We start from the raw sequence: 14,670 nt of genomic DNA on the forward strand, positions 1-14,670 counted from the left end.
CCTAAATACCTGCAACCCCCTCTGTCACGAAAACTGAGGTCATCCTACATAGGTCATCCTATGTTTGCCGCATGCAATTAATAATAATATTAATTGGTTTTGGGGGAACGGAAAACGGCACAGTATCTGTCTCGTATATCGTTGGACACCTGAACCGCGCCGTAAGGGAAGGGATAAAGGAGTGAGTGAAAGAAGAAAGGAAGGAAGAGGTGCCGTAGTGGAGGGCTCCAGAATAATTTCGAACACCTGGGGATCTTTAACGTGCACTGACTGTTGTATCCCGTACCGTTGGGGAACTGCCCGGTCCGACTGCCCGGAGCAGCCGGAGCACCACCACGTCAAGCACCCGCCACGTACATACTTCGACCAACTCCCTCTTTTATTCCAGTTCAATGATGAATATATATACAGATGTGCGAGTCAGCTGACCAGATAGGGCGCATGCCTAGCGCCACCTAGTTTATACAAACATAACTACAGAATACAATACCACATTATTCCCCCTCAAAAGAGTTAGCAACTAACACTGGAAAAACACAATAAACACTCAATGTCTTTCATAGTCTTTAAACCACACTGGTGGTCTTCTTTGTCTCGTCGAATGCCTCAGTCCTGGAACGTCCCTTTCAACTGGCGTCTGAACAGATGGCTGCTGGGGTGGGTCGTGGTTCTCCTGCTGTGGTTCGCCAAGTGGTTTTGCTGATTCAGGCGAACAACTTTTCGGAACTGTAGGTGGTGGAACTGGTTGGGGGCAAGGTACCAGCCGACTCCGATTCCATGTGCGGCCATCATTGAGCTTGTAGGTATCTTGACCACATTGGTCCACAATGGTGAATGGACTCGAATAGCTCAGAGCGCCCTTAGGCACGTGACCAGGCAACTTGACTCTCACCGGTTGACCTGTTGTTAATGGAGAGTACTTTGCAGCTCGTCGACGGTCAGTGTAAGTCTTACTTGCTTGTTGCCTTTGTGCTACTCTGCTGTGGATGGACTTCATCGCTGCCTGCGGATCTTGAAAAAACTCTTTACCTGGCGCTCCTACAAGATCAAGCTTTGTTCTGGGATGACGGCCGTGAAGAAGGACGGAAGGCTTCACTCCTGTGGTCGCATGCGGTGTGAAACGGTAGACTCCCAGGTATTCGGTGATAGCTTCCTTCAAAGGCCGATGTTCTTGTGCGCAGACTTGAACGTACTCTTTGAGTACTCGATTAAACCTCTCTACCTGCCCGTTAGCTTGCGGATGATAGACTGCCGAATACGTATGAGCGATGCCACGTTCTTTGAGGAAACTGTCAAACTCCAAGGCTGTAAACTGAGCACCATGATCACTCACAATCTCGTCTGGATATCCTTCCCTGCTGAAGATGCTTCGCAGAAAGGAGATGACTGTTGCAGTTGTCACCCTTGCTGAGAAACAAACCTCAGGCCACTTGCTGTAGTAATCGATGGCTGTAATGGCAAAACGGCAATCTGCCGGCACTTCGGAAAAAGGGCCCACAACATCGATGCCTAGCTTCTGCCATGGTGCAGATGGGAATGCAACTGGCTGCAGAGGTGGTGTCACGGGTTTTGCAGACTTGTCAACAGATTGGCATACCGCGCAGGATGCAATGAATTGTTCTACTTGCTTGCACATAGCAGGCCACCAGTATTGCTCACGTAGTCGCTGCTTTGTCCTCGTTATTCCCGGATGAGACTCGTGGGCTGCGTCAAGAAGCCGTGCTACGAGGGACGAAGGTACTACAAATTTGTCACCACGAAGCAGGAGGTCTCCAACGACTGAGAGCTCAGTTTGCACCCGGTAGAACGGAACTGCTTCGGCAGGCAACATCTTCACTGCGGGCCATGCCGATGTCACCCACTTTATAACCTGCTGCAGCAACGGGTCCTGCATCGTTTCAATGACAAACTCTTCATGAGTAATGCATGTTGAGACAACACAAACAGTCTCTTCTTCCTCTTCCTCCACACGACCTGGAAGGGGCATCCTTGAAAGAGCATCAGCAACAGTATTCTTGTCACCCTTGTGAAATTCAATCGTGAAGTTGTATGCCAACAGCCTGGCGTGCCACCTCGCAATCCGGAACGGTCGGCGACCTACTCCCTTTGTACTAAGGAGTGTGACCAGAGCCTGGTGATCGGTGCGTAATATGAATGAACGACCCCAAAGGTACACTCTCCAATATTCGCATGCCCACAAGCAAGCAAGGGCTTCCAATTCCCCTACAGAATACTTCTGTTCCTGTGAAGTAAGCCTGCGAGAAGCAAAAGCAATCGTCACCAGTTCATCATTCCTTGTCTGTTGCAACACTGCTCCCAAGCCAATGGATGAGGCATCCGTAGTGACAATAATGTCACCCGCAGGATTAAATAGCTGTAAACATCTTGTGGCCAGGGAACATTTCAGTTGCTCGAAACAAGCTTGTCTTGCAGGGTTCCATGTGAATGTGGCATTCTTACGTAGCAACTCTCGAAGAGGCTCGACAACCACCGCATAGTCAGGTATAAATTTGGCGTAGTAGCCTACCATGCCCAAGAATGAGCGCAGAGTACCGACATTTGTTGGGGCTGGCACAGCCTTGATGGCGTCAATGTTACTTTGTAAAGGGCGTATTCCCTTGTGACTGATCCTGTGACCAAGGAAGTCGACTTCTTGCACATTAAAAATGCATTTGTCATTCAACTTCAATCCAGCCTTTGCAATCAAGTGCAAAACTTGTTTCAAATTCTTGAAGTGCTCTTCACGTGTGCTTCCGTACACAATGACATCATCTATGTAGCACAAAGTGTTTTTGCAGTTCTGCAAAATAGTGGCCATCATTTTCTGAAACGCAGACGGTGCTGATGCAAGACCGAAACAGACGCGCTTGAATCTGTACAGTCCACTATCGGTTATGAAGGTAGTCAGTTCCCTGCTTTCAGGGCTTAGCAGAACTTGGTGATATGCAGCTGCTAAATCAATCTTTGAAAAGTAATTTGCGCCATGAAGTTTGTGCAATATTTCTTCCGTGTGCGGCAGTGGAAATTTGTCAACGACAATCGCTTTGTTTGGTTCGCGCAGATCGACACAAATTCTTATCTTGCCGTTTTTCTTTGCTACTACTACGATTGGAGACACCCATTCAGACGTGTCAATCTTTTCTATGACATCTTCTTGCTCAAGGCGCTGCAGCTCTTCGCGTACTCGGTCTCGCATTGAAAATGGCAAACGCCGCAACTTAGCAACAACAGGCGTGATTCCTTCTCTTATCTTGACCTTATGGACAAAATTTGTTGCAAGCCCTAACTTGCCATCAAACAAGTGCGGAAACTGGCAAAACAGTTCACGGTCAAGGCCTTCTGGCGCTTGCGTAATATGGGTGCATTGCAATGACGTACCGTTGATTTGCAGACGCAGCGTTTCGACAGCGTCGATGCCGAGAATGTCAGTACCGTCCTTGACGACGTAGAAGAGAATGTCGGCCTGCCGATCCTGGAAGATGACTGGCGCCGTGAAACACCCCTCGATGGTTATTCTGCGGCGAGAGAAATCGTAGAGTGACGCTGATGTTGGCTGCAAAGGGAAGCGTTTCAACCTTGAATACGTGGCGTTCGACAGAATGGAGACAGCAGAACCCGTGTCTACGAGGAAACGTATAGGAACATCTTGTACGAAGACTTCTGTGTGTATCCCTCCTTTGCACTGCCGGTCGAGAAGCAACACGTTGAGATCGCCGGATGCACTGCAGGTGTCGACTTCTCGGACAGCAAGGGCCCTTTCGTCAGGCATGCCGCTTCTACAGACACGCTGAAAATGTCCTCGTTTGCCACATTTGCTGCAAGTTTTACCCCGCGCCTTGCATGTCTTGGAATCTGCAAGATGCCCTGAAGACCCGCAACGGAAACAGGACTTCGGCTGCTGCGAACGCGGTAACTGCGTTTCTGAGCGGCATGGCATCCGATGTTTTTCGACCTTTTGAACGCTCGCAGCCGATGACTGCAGCTCAAGTGAGTATTTCGTGGCTTCTTCGATACTGTTTGCAATAGCCAGTGCGCGTTCAAGAGTGAGCGAAGTGCCTTCAAGCAGTAAGCGTTCCCGAAGAACAGGGTTGCACGTTTTCGCTACAAGTTGGTCACGAATAAAATCGTCAGCCTGCTTACCGAAGTCGCAACTTAATGCCAGCTCACGCAACGCCGTGACGAACGCTGTTGCAGTCTCCCCGGGCAGTTGGGTGCGTTGTCCGAACCGATGCCGCTCCACGACGACGTTCGTTTTAGAAGTGAAGTAAGCGTCCAACGTAGCCACCGCTGCATCGTACTCGTCGCTCGTACCGCTTCCTTCCTTTCCTTCTGTAGGCGGCGTCGACGATTTCTCCTCCGGCAACGCGTAGTACAAGCGTTGGCCTTCCACACCCAAACAGTGTAGCAGTAAAGCTTTACGGCGCGCAGGTGGGTGAGCGTCGCTCCCGGACGCCAGGAGATAGTTCTTGAAAAGGCGGTGCCACTGCGTCCAAGGAATGGCGGGCTTCCCGGGCGTCGGCAGGAACTCGGGCGGTTGATGCAGGCTCATTGCTTCCGCGTTCGGTTACTTCACCACTCGTCGCCAACTGTTGTATCCCGTACCGTTGGGGAACTGCCCGGTCCGACTGCCCGGAGCTGCCGGAGCACCACCACGTCAAGCACCCGCCACGTACATACTTCGACCAACTCCCTCTTTTATTCCAGTTCAATGATGAATATATATACAGATGTGCGAGTCAGCTGACCAGATAGGGCGCATGCCTAGCGCCACCTAGTTTATACAAACATAACTACAGAATACAATACCACACTGACATCGCACAGCACACGGTCGCAAGTAGTCGCCGCCTGGTTTTGGCCAATCCCCATTGTGGGCATGTGCCATTTTGTGAGGCAAATAACAACAACAAGTTGGTGACCGTTCCCCGGGGAGTCAGTTGGGTCTTGCAGCCGCTATTGCCCTTTCGGTTAGCCTCTGCTGAGAGAGAGAGAAAGAAAACGTTTAATCAATGCTCCTATAGGGTCTTGAGAGTCTTCATGGGCGGAGTCGCTAGCCCAAGACTCCTACGGCGGCTACGGCAGCAGCTTGGGCCCGTTCGACCAGTGAAAGCTGACCTCCGGGTTCCCAGCTGGATGGTTCTGCCTCCCACTGCTCCGGCATGAAATTTTGTATGACTGGAACTGCTGGGCTTTGTTGGCATCCCCATGTGGTGTGATAGAGCATGGCTATCTCTCCGCACCGTGGACATGCGGGCCTGTATGTAGTGTGCCGTATCTTATTGAGGATAATGGGCACGAATATCTGTTTGCTTGGAGCTGTCTCCAACCTACACACTGCTCTTTAGATAGTTCCAGGATGTCGCCGTACGTCTGGGTAACTGGCTCGAGTCCCAAAGCATCAGCCGTCGCTCGGTTAGTATGTCCTCGTGCGATGCAGTCCGCTGCGTGGTTCATGGCCAGGCCGGCGTGTGCCGGTGTCCACACGATGGAGTGTGGCTTGAGCTGCCTTGGCTTAGAACGCGGTGGGCTTTCTTGCCGCTTCTGCCTTTCAGGAACTTCTGACAGGCCGTCTAGCTGCGAGTCAAAGATGATTGCTAGGGATTCTCTTGGGTTGCATTCGGCTAGTTCAAGAGCAACCGCATTTTCCTCTGCTTCCGTAGAGGGCAGAATTCCTTACGGCGACACTGGCGACTTCCTTGTGAACGTAGTCGATTGCCGCTGCGAATGCGCTGCGATTGAGCGAATGCTAAACACTTTTTCGGAGGCGTTGGCTCACTTTGTTGCAGTTCAATCTGTGTCACCATCAACATCCGTCCTGGCAACAACGCCTGCATCTGTTTCAACTTGTGCAGCTAGTGCTGGCCGCTCGACATCACTTCCTGATGCTCCCCAGGTCCCAGCTAACACTCTGTTCTTAGCAGTGCATGTCGCGCTCTACGCAGAAGCGCCGTGCTTCCTCGTCACCATCTAATTCTAGTTCTCCACAGATGAAAGCTAAAAAAGGACCACCCAAACTTCTTCCCCATGCTGATATCCTTAAAGAGGCGGTTTCTGCCTCTAATTGGTCAAATAATAATGGCTGGTCTCAAAGTGTTACAATGGAATTGCCGATCCGTATTGTCTTCTCTTCCACATCTAGAAGTACTTATTCACAAACATAAACCTGATATTGTGCTTTTACAAGAAATTTGGTTATCACCTTATAAATCATTTTCAATGAGAAACTTTCGAGTTTTCAGGTGAGATCGAAGTGTTGGCAGGGGAGGTGGATTGGTAACCATGCTATCTAAACATTTATGTCATCAGGCATTATCTCTAAGAAAATTCTTCTCCCTGACTGTGAGCTTTTAGCGATCAAAATTTCATTTCCGCATTGTGCCGATATTACAATTGCTAATGTCTATATTACTTTAGGTGTACACGTGACAGACTGTTTAGACAGCTTGGTGACTGGCACAAGCAGTGCAGTCATCGCAGGAGATTTTAATTCTCACCATAGTGACTGAGGAAGTCGTACTGATTCCTGCGGCCAGCTTCTCTGGTCGTGGCTGTCTGCAAATGCTGTACGCTGCTGCAATTCTAGAGAAATAACCTTTATGCGAGAGGTTGCTCGCCATTGACTTGAATTATCAGCAGGTAGGCTAGAGGTGACAGATTGGCCGACAGAGGATTCGGGTACATCTAGTGATCACCTTCATATAACATTCACTATCCGGTTATCTCCGCTCAAAACTAGTTGTGTAACCCATAAATTTGTCAACCACAATATTTATAAAAATCTGATGTCCGCCTCATATGCCTCTATAGTTAGTACAAGCCGGGATGACAGAGCTCAGCAGACTGTTTCAGTTTTGCAAAATGCAGTAGACCACTCAATATTCGTTGTGCCCGCAGCAGTCTCTAATAAACAGCCGTCTCCATGGTGGACAGAAGAATGTGAGAAGGCCTTTCGTCGCAGAAAAGCGGCATGGAAGAGGCTATCCTGCAACCAGAGTTCAGCTAACTGGTTAAATTACAAATCCTTTCTGCATCTTTCAAAAGAACAACTGCAAAAGCCAAGGAGGAGTATAACCAAAATTTAAACACTTATCTTTCAAATCCTCGTAATCGGAAGGCCCTGTATAGATTCATGGCACATAACAAGAGTTCTGCAGTCTCTCTCCTCAGTAGTTCAACAGTGTTATCACCACAAAAGGCTCAAGAAACTCTGGAGCGTATTGCTTAGGGATTGGCGTTACGCTTCCAGACGCAGAGAAACGTCCCTTTGTGCACAATTTCACCCTCTTCGGATTATACTGAGATTGACGCATGAGAGCTCCTCTCGGTCCTGGCAATGTTGCATCCTGCAGCTCCTGGACCAGATGGTGTCACTGTCGGTATGATTAAAATTTTATACCAGGATTTTACAAGCGACCTCTTAGATATGGTCAATGCATCGTTGGAAAATGCATGGATTCCAAGCATTTGGAAGACAGCGAAAATTATTTTATTGGTGAAAGATGCAGGAAAAAGATACGTCATAGATAATATTCGACCAATTGCGCTGACTTCAAATTTAGTCAAATTATTAGAAAGAATAGTGCACAGTCGCCTCACAAAACATGTTCATGATGTCAACGGTCTCAGCTCGGCTCAGATTGGCTTTCGTCGTGGATGCTCTATATAGTCCGCGCATGTGGATCTAGAGAGCAGAATCCGGCTCTCTCTACGCAGAAGGGAAGTTTCAGCTTTGGTCACTCTTGATGTAGCAAAGGCCTATGACAGTGTAGAACATGCTATTTTACTTAACAGACTTGCTCAGTTACATCCTCCAACCTACATTTATGCGTGGATATCTGAATTTCTGAAGGACAGATACTTTTATTGCGCTGAGGGAACCCTATGTTCTAATACATATCAATCAAGAGCTGTGCCGCAAGGATCGGTGCTTTTTAATATTTTGGTCAGTGGCATCACCATTCGTCCTGCTATAACAGTTTTTGTGTATGCAGATGGCATAGCTTTTTTCGCCTCGCCCAGGGATATTCATTCCCTTTACCAGATTCTGCAGGGATATCTGGATGCTCTTGGAGTACGGTTGCAGATCATTAATTTATCCCTGAATGTAGACAAATGCGGCGTTTTGGTATTTCCTCCAGACAGGCCTTTGCACATTTCATTAGTCCATCGCTCTCTCCAGATTCCACAAGTGGAATCCGTAAAATATCTAGGTGTTACTTATCACCCAGCATTAGATTGAAGCCTTCATATAAAGAGCAATGTGTTTAAAGGAGAACGCGCTCTAGGCCGGCTGACAAGAATCGCCAATAAAAAGTTTGGGATGCGCCGCGACACGTTATTGTTACTATACAAAGCCTACGTAAGACCTATACTTGGATTTGGTTGCATTCTGTTCTCTGATAGCGCAAGCTACAAGATTCAGCCCTTAATCTTACTGGAAAGGCGCGCTCTCCGCCTATGCCTTGGTCTCCCAAAATCAGTTTCAAACGCCCTGCTTTATCTGGAAGCCCGTATCCCTGATCTAACTTCCCGTTTTCAAATACTCACGGTGCGAACTTTCCTCAGGTCGATGGACCCAGTGACTGATGTCAGTACTCCTATTTTTGTGTCTCAGCCGGCTTTATTCTTTTCTCATCATTGGCCACGGTATCAAATGCCACAAATTATGTTAACGCAGAACCTTTTAACACCGATTGGCGTTGATCTCAGTTCTTTGCAGTGGGTTGATGACACGCCGGCAGCAGTGGAATTCCATTTCGACCACATCTTCCCATCTCATGCGAAACACATGCCAGCAAACATTTTAAATGGTATTCTCTCGGATCACATAGAGAAATGCCCCCATCATACGGTGCTTGCTACCGATGCCTTCGTCAACCGCCAAAAAGCTGCAGTTGGCATCTTCTCGCAGGATTTGGCATGGAGCTATTCCATCCGCATCCCAGATTATATTCCTATATTCTTTGCGGAATTTTTGGCTCTTGGAATGGCCCTTCACAAAATTCCATGCCATGTGTCTCATGTTATTATTCTCGCTGATTGTTTGTCAGTGTTAGTCTCCCTTGACACTTCGCAAGAAGATTTTTTGAGTCGTATCCTGCGATTTTTTGTCCCATGCACTTTGAAGGTGGTCCGTTTTGTCTGGGTCCCTGGCCGTGCAGGTATTCATTCAAATGAGGTGGCTGATTACTTAGCAAGGTCGGCTCTTGACGGGTCAGTGACACATCCCGTCCCGAATTTCAGCCAGCTGGCGATTTCCAGGTTTCAGCGGTTCCTACGTATATCAGCCAGGTTACGAGATCCCTTACTAAATACCACTGACTATCAGCACTTAGCATATAATTGGAACGTCCGTTCGTGTAAATCCAGGCTGTGTTAGGTATCAATGACGCGGTTGCGGTGCAGGATTCCAAGTTTGAATTTATATCTATGCAGGTGTGGGTTGACAACGACGAACCTATGTGACGCATGTGGGAAAGTTGAATCTTTAGACCATTTTCTCCTCTATTGCCCAAGGTTCGCACTTCAGAGAAAGATTTACCTGGAGGTCCCTCTCTCCAGGTTAGGGCTCCCTTTATCTTTGCCAGTATTATTATCGTTTGGTGCGAACGCCAAGGGATTTGCATTGGGTTCTATTTGTGGGTTTCTCCACGATTACATAATTGCAACTAGTAGGTTGATGTGCTAATCCTTTTAAAGTTGTATGAGCTCTTCTCTTTTCACCAAAATGCTGTCTGTTATTTAACTGTCAATATTGTTCTGTTGTTTTTATTCATTGATTTTTCAAAATTCACGATTGGTGCTACAATTTTGTCATCTTCCATGGCCAATCCCCCCGCGTGGGTATGTGCCATGTACCTGGGGTGAAGAAGATGAAGATGAAGAAGAAGATGAAAATGAAGATGAAGAAGAAGATGAAGAAGAAGAAGAAGATGAAGATGAAGATGAAGAAGAAGAAGATGAAGAAGAAGATGAAGAAGAAGAAGATGAAGAAGAAGAAGATGAAGATGAAGAAGAAGATGAAGTGAAGAAGAAGAAGAAGATGAAGAAGATGAAGAAGAAGAAGATGATGAAGAAGAAGATGAAGAAGAAGATGAAGAAGAAGAAGATGAAGAAGATGATGAAGAAGAAGATGAAGATGAAGAAGATGAAGATGAAGAAGATGAAGAAGATGAAGAAGAAGATGAAGAAGAAGATGAAGAAGAAGAAGATGAAGAAGATGAAGAAGTTGAAGAAGAAGATGAAGATGAAGAAGAAGATGAAGATGAAGGTGAAGAAGATGAAGATAAAGATGAAGAAGAAGAAGAATCAGCGCGGAGCAAGCCGCAATGCGCTTCCTGTATCTAGTGCTTCCTGGACCTTAATACTAGACACAACGTACGCCTTAGCGCACGAAATCACACACACACTCATCATACGACGTCAAAGCACCATTTATTGCACCCCTTTTCGGATGCCTGCATTCACTTCTAGTTAAAGAGCAGCTCAGTCCGGAAGACAGCCCTTTTACAGCACGAGAGCTTCGTACATGTTCATATTATACATAGCATATACGCTTGAATATACGTCATAGCCACCTTGTACACACTGTTGTAGAAACCGCATCTGTGCATTGAACTGAGTTGTTGCAGCTTTCTTTCGACATATGTACCTATATATCCTTACATTCTCAGAAACGTGATTCGGTCATTTAAATTGGTGCTTGCCGCTCACCACCGTTAATTAGACGGCGTTGCGCCATACAAGGCAATCATCATCATCATCATCATCATAATCAGTTAAAAAATGTCGCAACCTGCTACACACAGCGGCATACACACCATGCGATGACATAACGCCACAGCACCGTAGCATTTATTGCGCGCTACTTCCGCTGCTCGCACTCGCTAGACTTACAAGGCACAGCTCAACCAGCCACACCGCACCGTTGGCTAAAGCGCCCATGCTCAGACAGGATGGTCCGTTCGAGGTGTTCACTCCAGTGGGTGGCGCCTCGGCCCCGAGGCGAGCAAAAGCAGCGGCGGAAGAAGCAAGGGAGTCAGCGGCACCTGACTGGTGGTACTCGACGACCCCCCCGTGCCCGAGCTTGGCGCTGGCGCTGGCGCAGGAGGTGGTGGCGGAGGCGGCGGCGGCGGTGGCGGTGGTGGCTTCGGTCGCGTGGGTCTCTTTGGCTTCTTCGTAACAACAGGATCCGATGGTCTGTCCACTTCACCCGCGTTGGTCACCATGATCTTCCACCCGAGGTAGTTGTGGGTGAAGCACTGCAATGTATGGCAATGCGAAGAGAAATCGGCGAGGCGAAATTACAGCTGCCCTGGTTAAGTTAAGGACAGCGCAGCGAGACATGGACAGAAAAATGATAGGTGCAACGTTAAGAAACAGGAAGCGGGCAGAGTGGGTGAGGGAACAAACGCGGGTTAACGACATCCTAGTCGAAATCAAGAGGAAGGAGTGGGCTTGGGCAGGGCATGTAATGCGAAGGCAACATAACCGCTGGTCCTTAAAGGTAACGGAGTGGATTCCAAGAGAAAGCAAGCGTAGCAGGGGGCGGCAGAAGGTTAGGTGGGCGGATGAGGTTAAGAAGCCTGCAGGCATAGGGTGGGCGCAGCTGGCAAAGGACTGGGTTAATTGGAGAGATATGGGAGAGGAATTTGCCCTGCAATTGGGTGTAGTCAGGCTGATGATGATGAATAGATTAATCATCATCATCAGCCTAACTGCAACCCAAAAGCATCTCTCATAAGCAGCCTGCAGTTCCTAGGTGGCGCTGCTGTTCCACTGCGCAACTAATCCAAATAGCAGCATGCGTTGATGAAGCAGTAGAGATGCGCCCAACGGAAAAGTGGGATTATAATAAATTACAACGATTCAAAAGTACGAAAATAAGTGGAAAACCGTCGAAAATTTGGACAGAACGCCACGAACCTGGTGCAATAAGGAAATTAAGGAGGCCGTCGAGCAACGACGGGTGACGTTGAAAAAACACGGAATGACAAAGGTGGCGCAGCTTTCTCCCTTACAAAAATATCTTTACACAGTCTATAGACCGCCTATAGACTTTTGTCTATGAAGTCTATAGACGTTTTATAGACAAATCTCATAGTCTAGTCTGCAGGCAATGGGCATTCTATAGACAGTCTATACACAATCTATAGATTTATGGTCATACACTTTTAGTAGACTTTTGTCCATAGACAGTCTATAGACTACAAGAAGTCTATGGACAGTCTATAGGGCATATTTATTAGGACTCAAGAGGAAATAGGCAGAAAACGGAAATCTTATCGACAAAACAAACTGGAAGTACAGATCCTTGTCCAGGTTTAAATGAAGCAGACCGCTGGTCGCCGGATGACTGAAGTTTGCGATGGGACAAGGAAATTCTGGAAGCATACAATCCGTGTGGATAAAGAAGAATCAAAGGAAGCAGCAACGGATTCAAAATTCTGAGAGAAAATGTTTAGGGGGAGTCGACGCTGTGAAATACATTACATCAGTTAGAGCCGAGTCATTTTGGAAGCGACGATAGGGTAATCTCTGAATAGAGAAGCAGCACAGGACAGCATAACACAAAGAAGCTTAGATATGACCAATCTTAACTGTAATGAGGCGGCCCAAAGGTTCCCAAATGCACAACTGCAGGGTTTCAAGAAATTCCACTCACGCATATTAACGAACTTGGTCCAAGCAACAAGGAAAGGTTTTTAAAATTACTAGAAGCATTCATAACAGATTAGCAGCTTCCGGACAGCTGGTGACAGAGTAGGATAAATTTGATTTTAAAGGGAAAGGAAATAGGACGAACATAAAATCCTTCTGACTGATTACGATAACATCTGTTACATACAAGCTGGCAATGCAAGCGGGGAAGTAAAAAATGCAGGCATGGATACCCGCCGCGGTGGCTCAGTGGTTAGGGCGCTCGTCTACTGAGCCGGTGTACACGGGTTCAAACCTGACCGCGGCGGCCGCGTTTCGATGGATCGAAACGCAAAGGCACCCGTGTGCTGTGCGATATTAGTGCACGTTAAAGATCCCCAGGTGGTCGAAATTATTCCGGAGCCCACCGCTACGGCACCTTTCTTCCTTTCCTTCTCTCAATCCCTCCTTTATCACTTCCCTCACGGCGCGGTTCAGGTGTCCGCCGAGATGTGAGACAGATACTGAGCCATTTTCCGTTCCCCCAAAACCAATTTTCATTTTCAGGCTAGAAAGTAGATACTAGGAGAATTTCAGAACGGGTTCAGAAGCGGTAAGCTCTTAATGATAGCCTGTTCATGATTACCCAATGCATACAAATCGTAGAACGGAAAACAGGACTCTGTTATAGTCTTCCTGCACGCAAACGGTGCGTACGACAACGCAAAGAATACCTGTGAAACCTACTAAAAGATGAAGGCATTGGTCATGAAATAATTGATTTGCTACTGGAAATGTACCGATATAATAAAGGTGTAATTACATGGGAAAGGATAAGAAGTACCACAACTGTCGAGGTATGGTAAGGATTGCGGCAGGGTTGTCCTCTATCACCACTGCTGTTCAAGATCTATATAATTAATATAGAAAGAAGGCTACAACAAGACAATCTAGGTTCTATCTATGGTACATATGTGGAACGGTCGTAGAGCAGCAGCTACCCGGTTTAATGTAAGCGGACGATAGGACAATAACACCGTGTTTTGTAAATATATCTCTTGAAGCGGGCAGGTTTACGTGGTGTATATACTCAGTTAAAACTAAGCATCAGCATTTATTTTGCAGTTCTTCTGTGCGTAATGTGACCTAAATTTCAACCGCACGTCACATCCATCGTTCAGTTGATGAAACCGAAACAGCATGAGAAGAAATTCAATTACAAATTATTTAGTAGTCATAGGCGAATACCACGCGGTGATCCGTGTATTCTAATGTCTAATGAATCGTTTCAAAGAAGATAAAATGCAATAAAATTAGATGTCTGTAGTCCATTAAGCGCCATAACCAACCCCGCCCCTCGACACACACACACACACACACACACGCACACGCACACGCACACACACACACACACACACACACACACACACACACACACACACACACACACACACACACACACACGCACGCACGCACGCACGCACGCACGCACGCACGCACGCACGCACGCTCACTCACTCACTCACTCACTCACTCACTCACTCACTCACTCACTCACTTATTAAGCGCCGCCACGTTAACCTTGGTGAACACTGGGCTGCTGTTACAGTGTTTGTTACGGCCGCGGCTTGGAAGGGACCATTAATCGGATCACTAAAGTTCATTAGCACGTCAGAGTCGCGGGCTGAAAGAGACAGATACGGGGCTTTTTAAAGTAAATGACATCGAACTTAGGACATGAAACTGACTGATATTCTCTCAGCTAAAAAACGGTGGAATGTTTTTGCTTTTCTCATTATTTCTATGCCTCTTCTTTCGATGGTTCTTTCCAAATCTCAAGGTACTGCCGTTGGAAAGGCCTCAGTGAGATCTTTTCAACGTTCTATGTTTCACAATCAATTCCCCAAAATTTTTAAAGTTATTGACCTCGTATAATGTTCTAATATTCACATGCACTCCGATGGGACGCGGAGTCCGCAGGAACTCCTCGAGAGGGAATGTTTTACAGCCCTCCTCTGCCGCCCGGCAAAT

General features: G+C 47.2%; 2 protein-coding genes across 2 annotated transcripts in view; one reads left to right on the plus strand and one right to left on the minus strand.

The window, feature by feature from the left end:
- The window catches only part of LOC144133501 (kunitz-type serine protease inhibitor dendrotoxin DaE1-like), a 92,007-nt gene that overhangs the window by 7,843 nt on the left and 69,494 nt on the right, over positions 1 to 14,670 (plus strand). The gene's annotated exons all lie outside the window — the stretch shown is intronic.
- LOC144133498 (protein Skeletor, isoforms B/C-like) overlaps positions 10,823 to 14,670 on the minus strand; it is a 38,344-nt gene continuing 34,496 nt past the window's right edge. The window contains exon 16 of the mRNA XM_077666638.1: positions 10,823 to 11,261. Coding sequence (XP_077522764.1) covers positions 10,974 to 11,261 — 288 coding nt within the window. The 3' untranslated portion in view covers positions 10,823 to 10,973. The remainder of the gene's footprint in view (positions 11,262 to 14,670) is intronic.

This window comes from Amblyomma americanum, chromosome 5 (genome assembly GCF_052857255.1).
Source record: "Amblyomma americanum isolate KBUSLIRL-KWMA chromosome 5, ASM5285725v1, whole genome shotgun sequence".
NCBI lineage: Eukaryota > Metazoa > Arthropoda > Arachnida > Ixodida > Ixodidae > Amblyomma > Amblyomma americanum.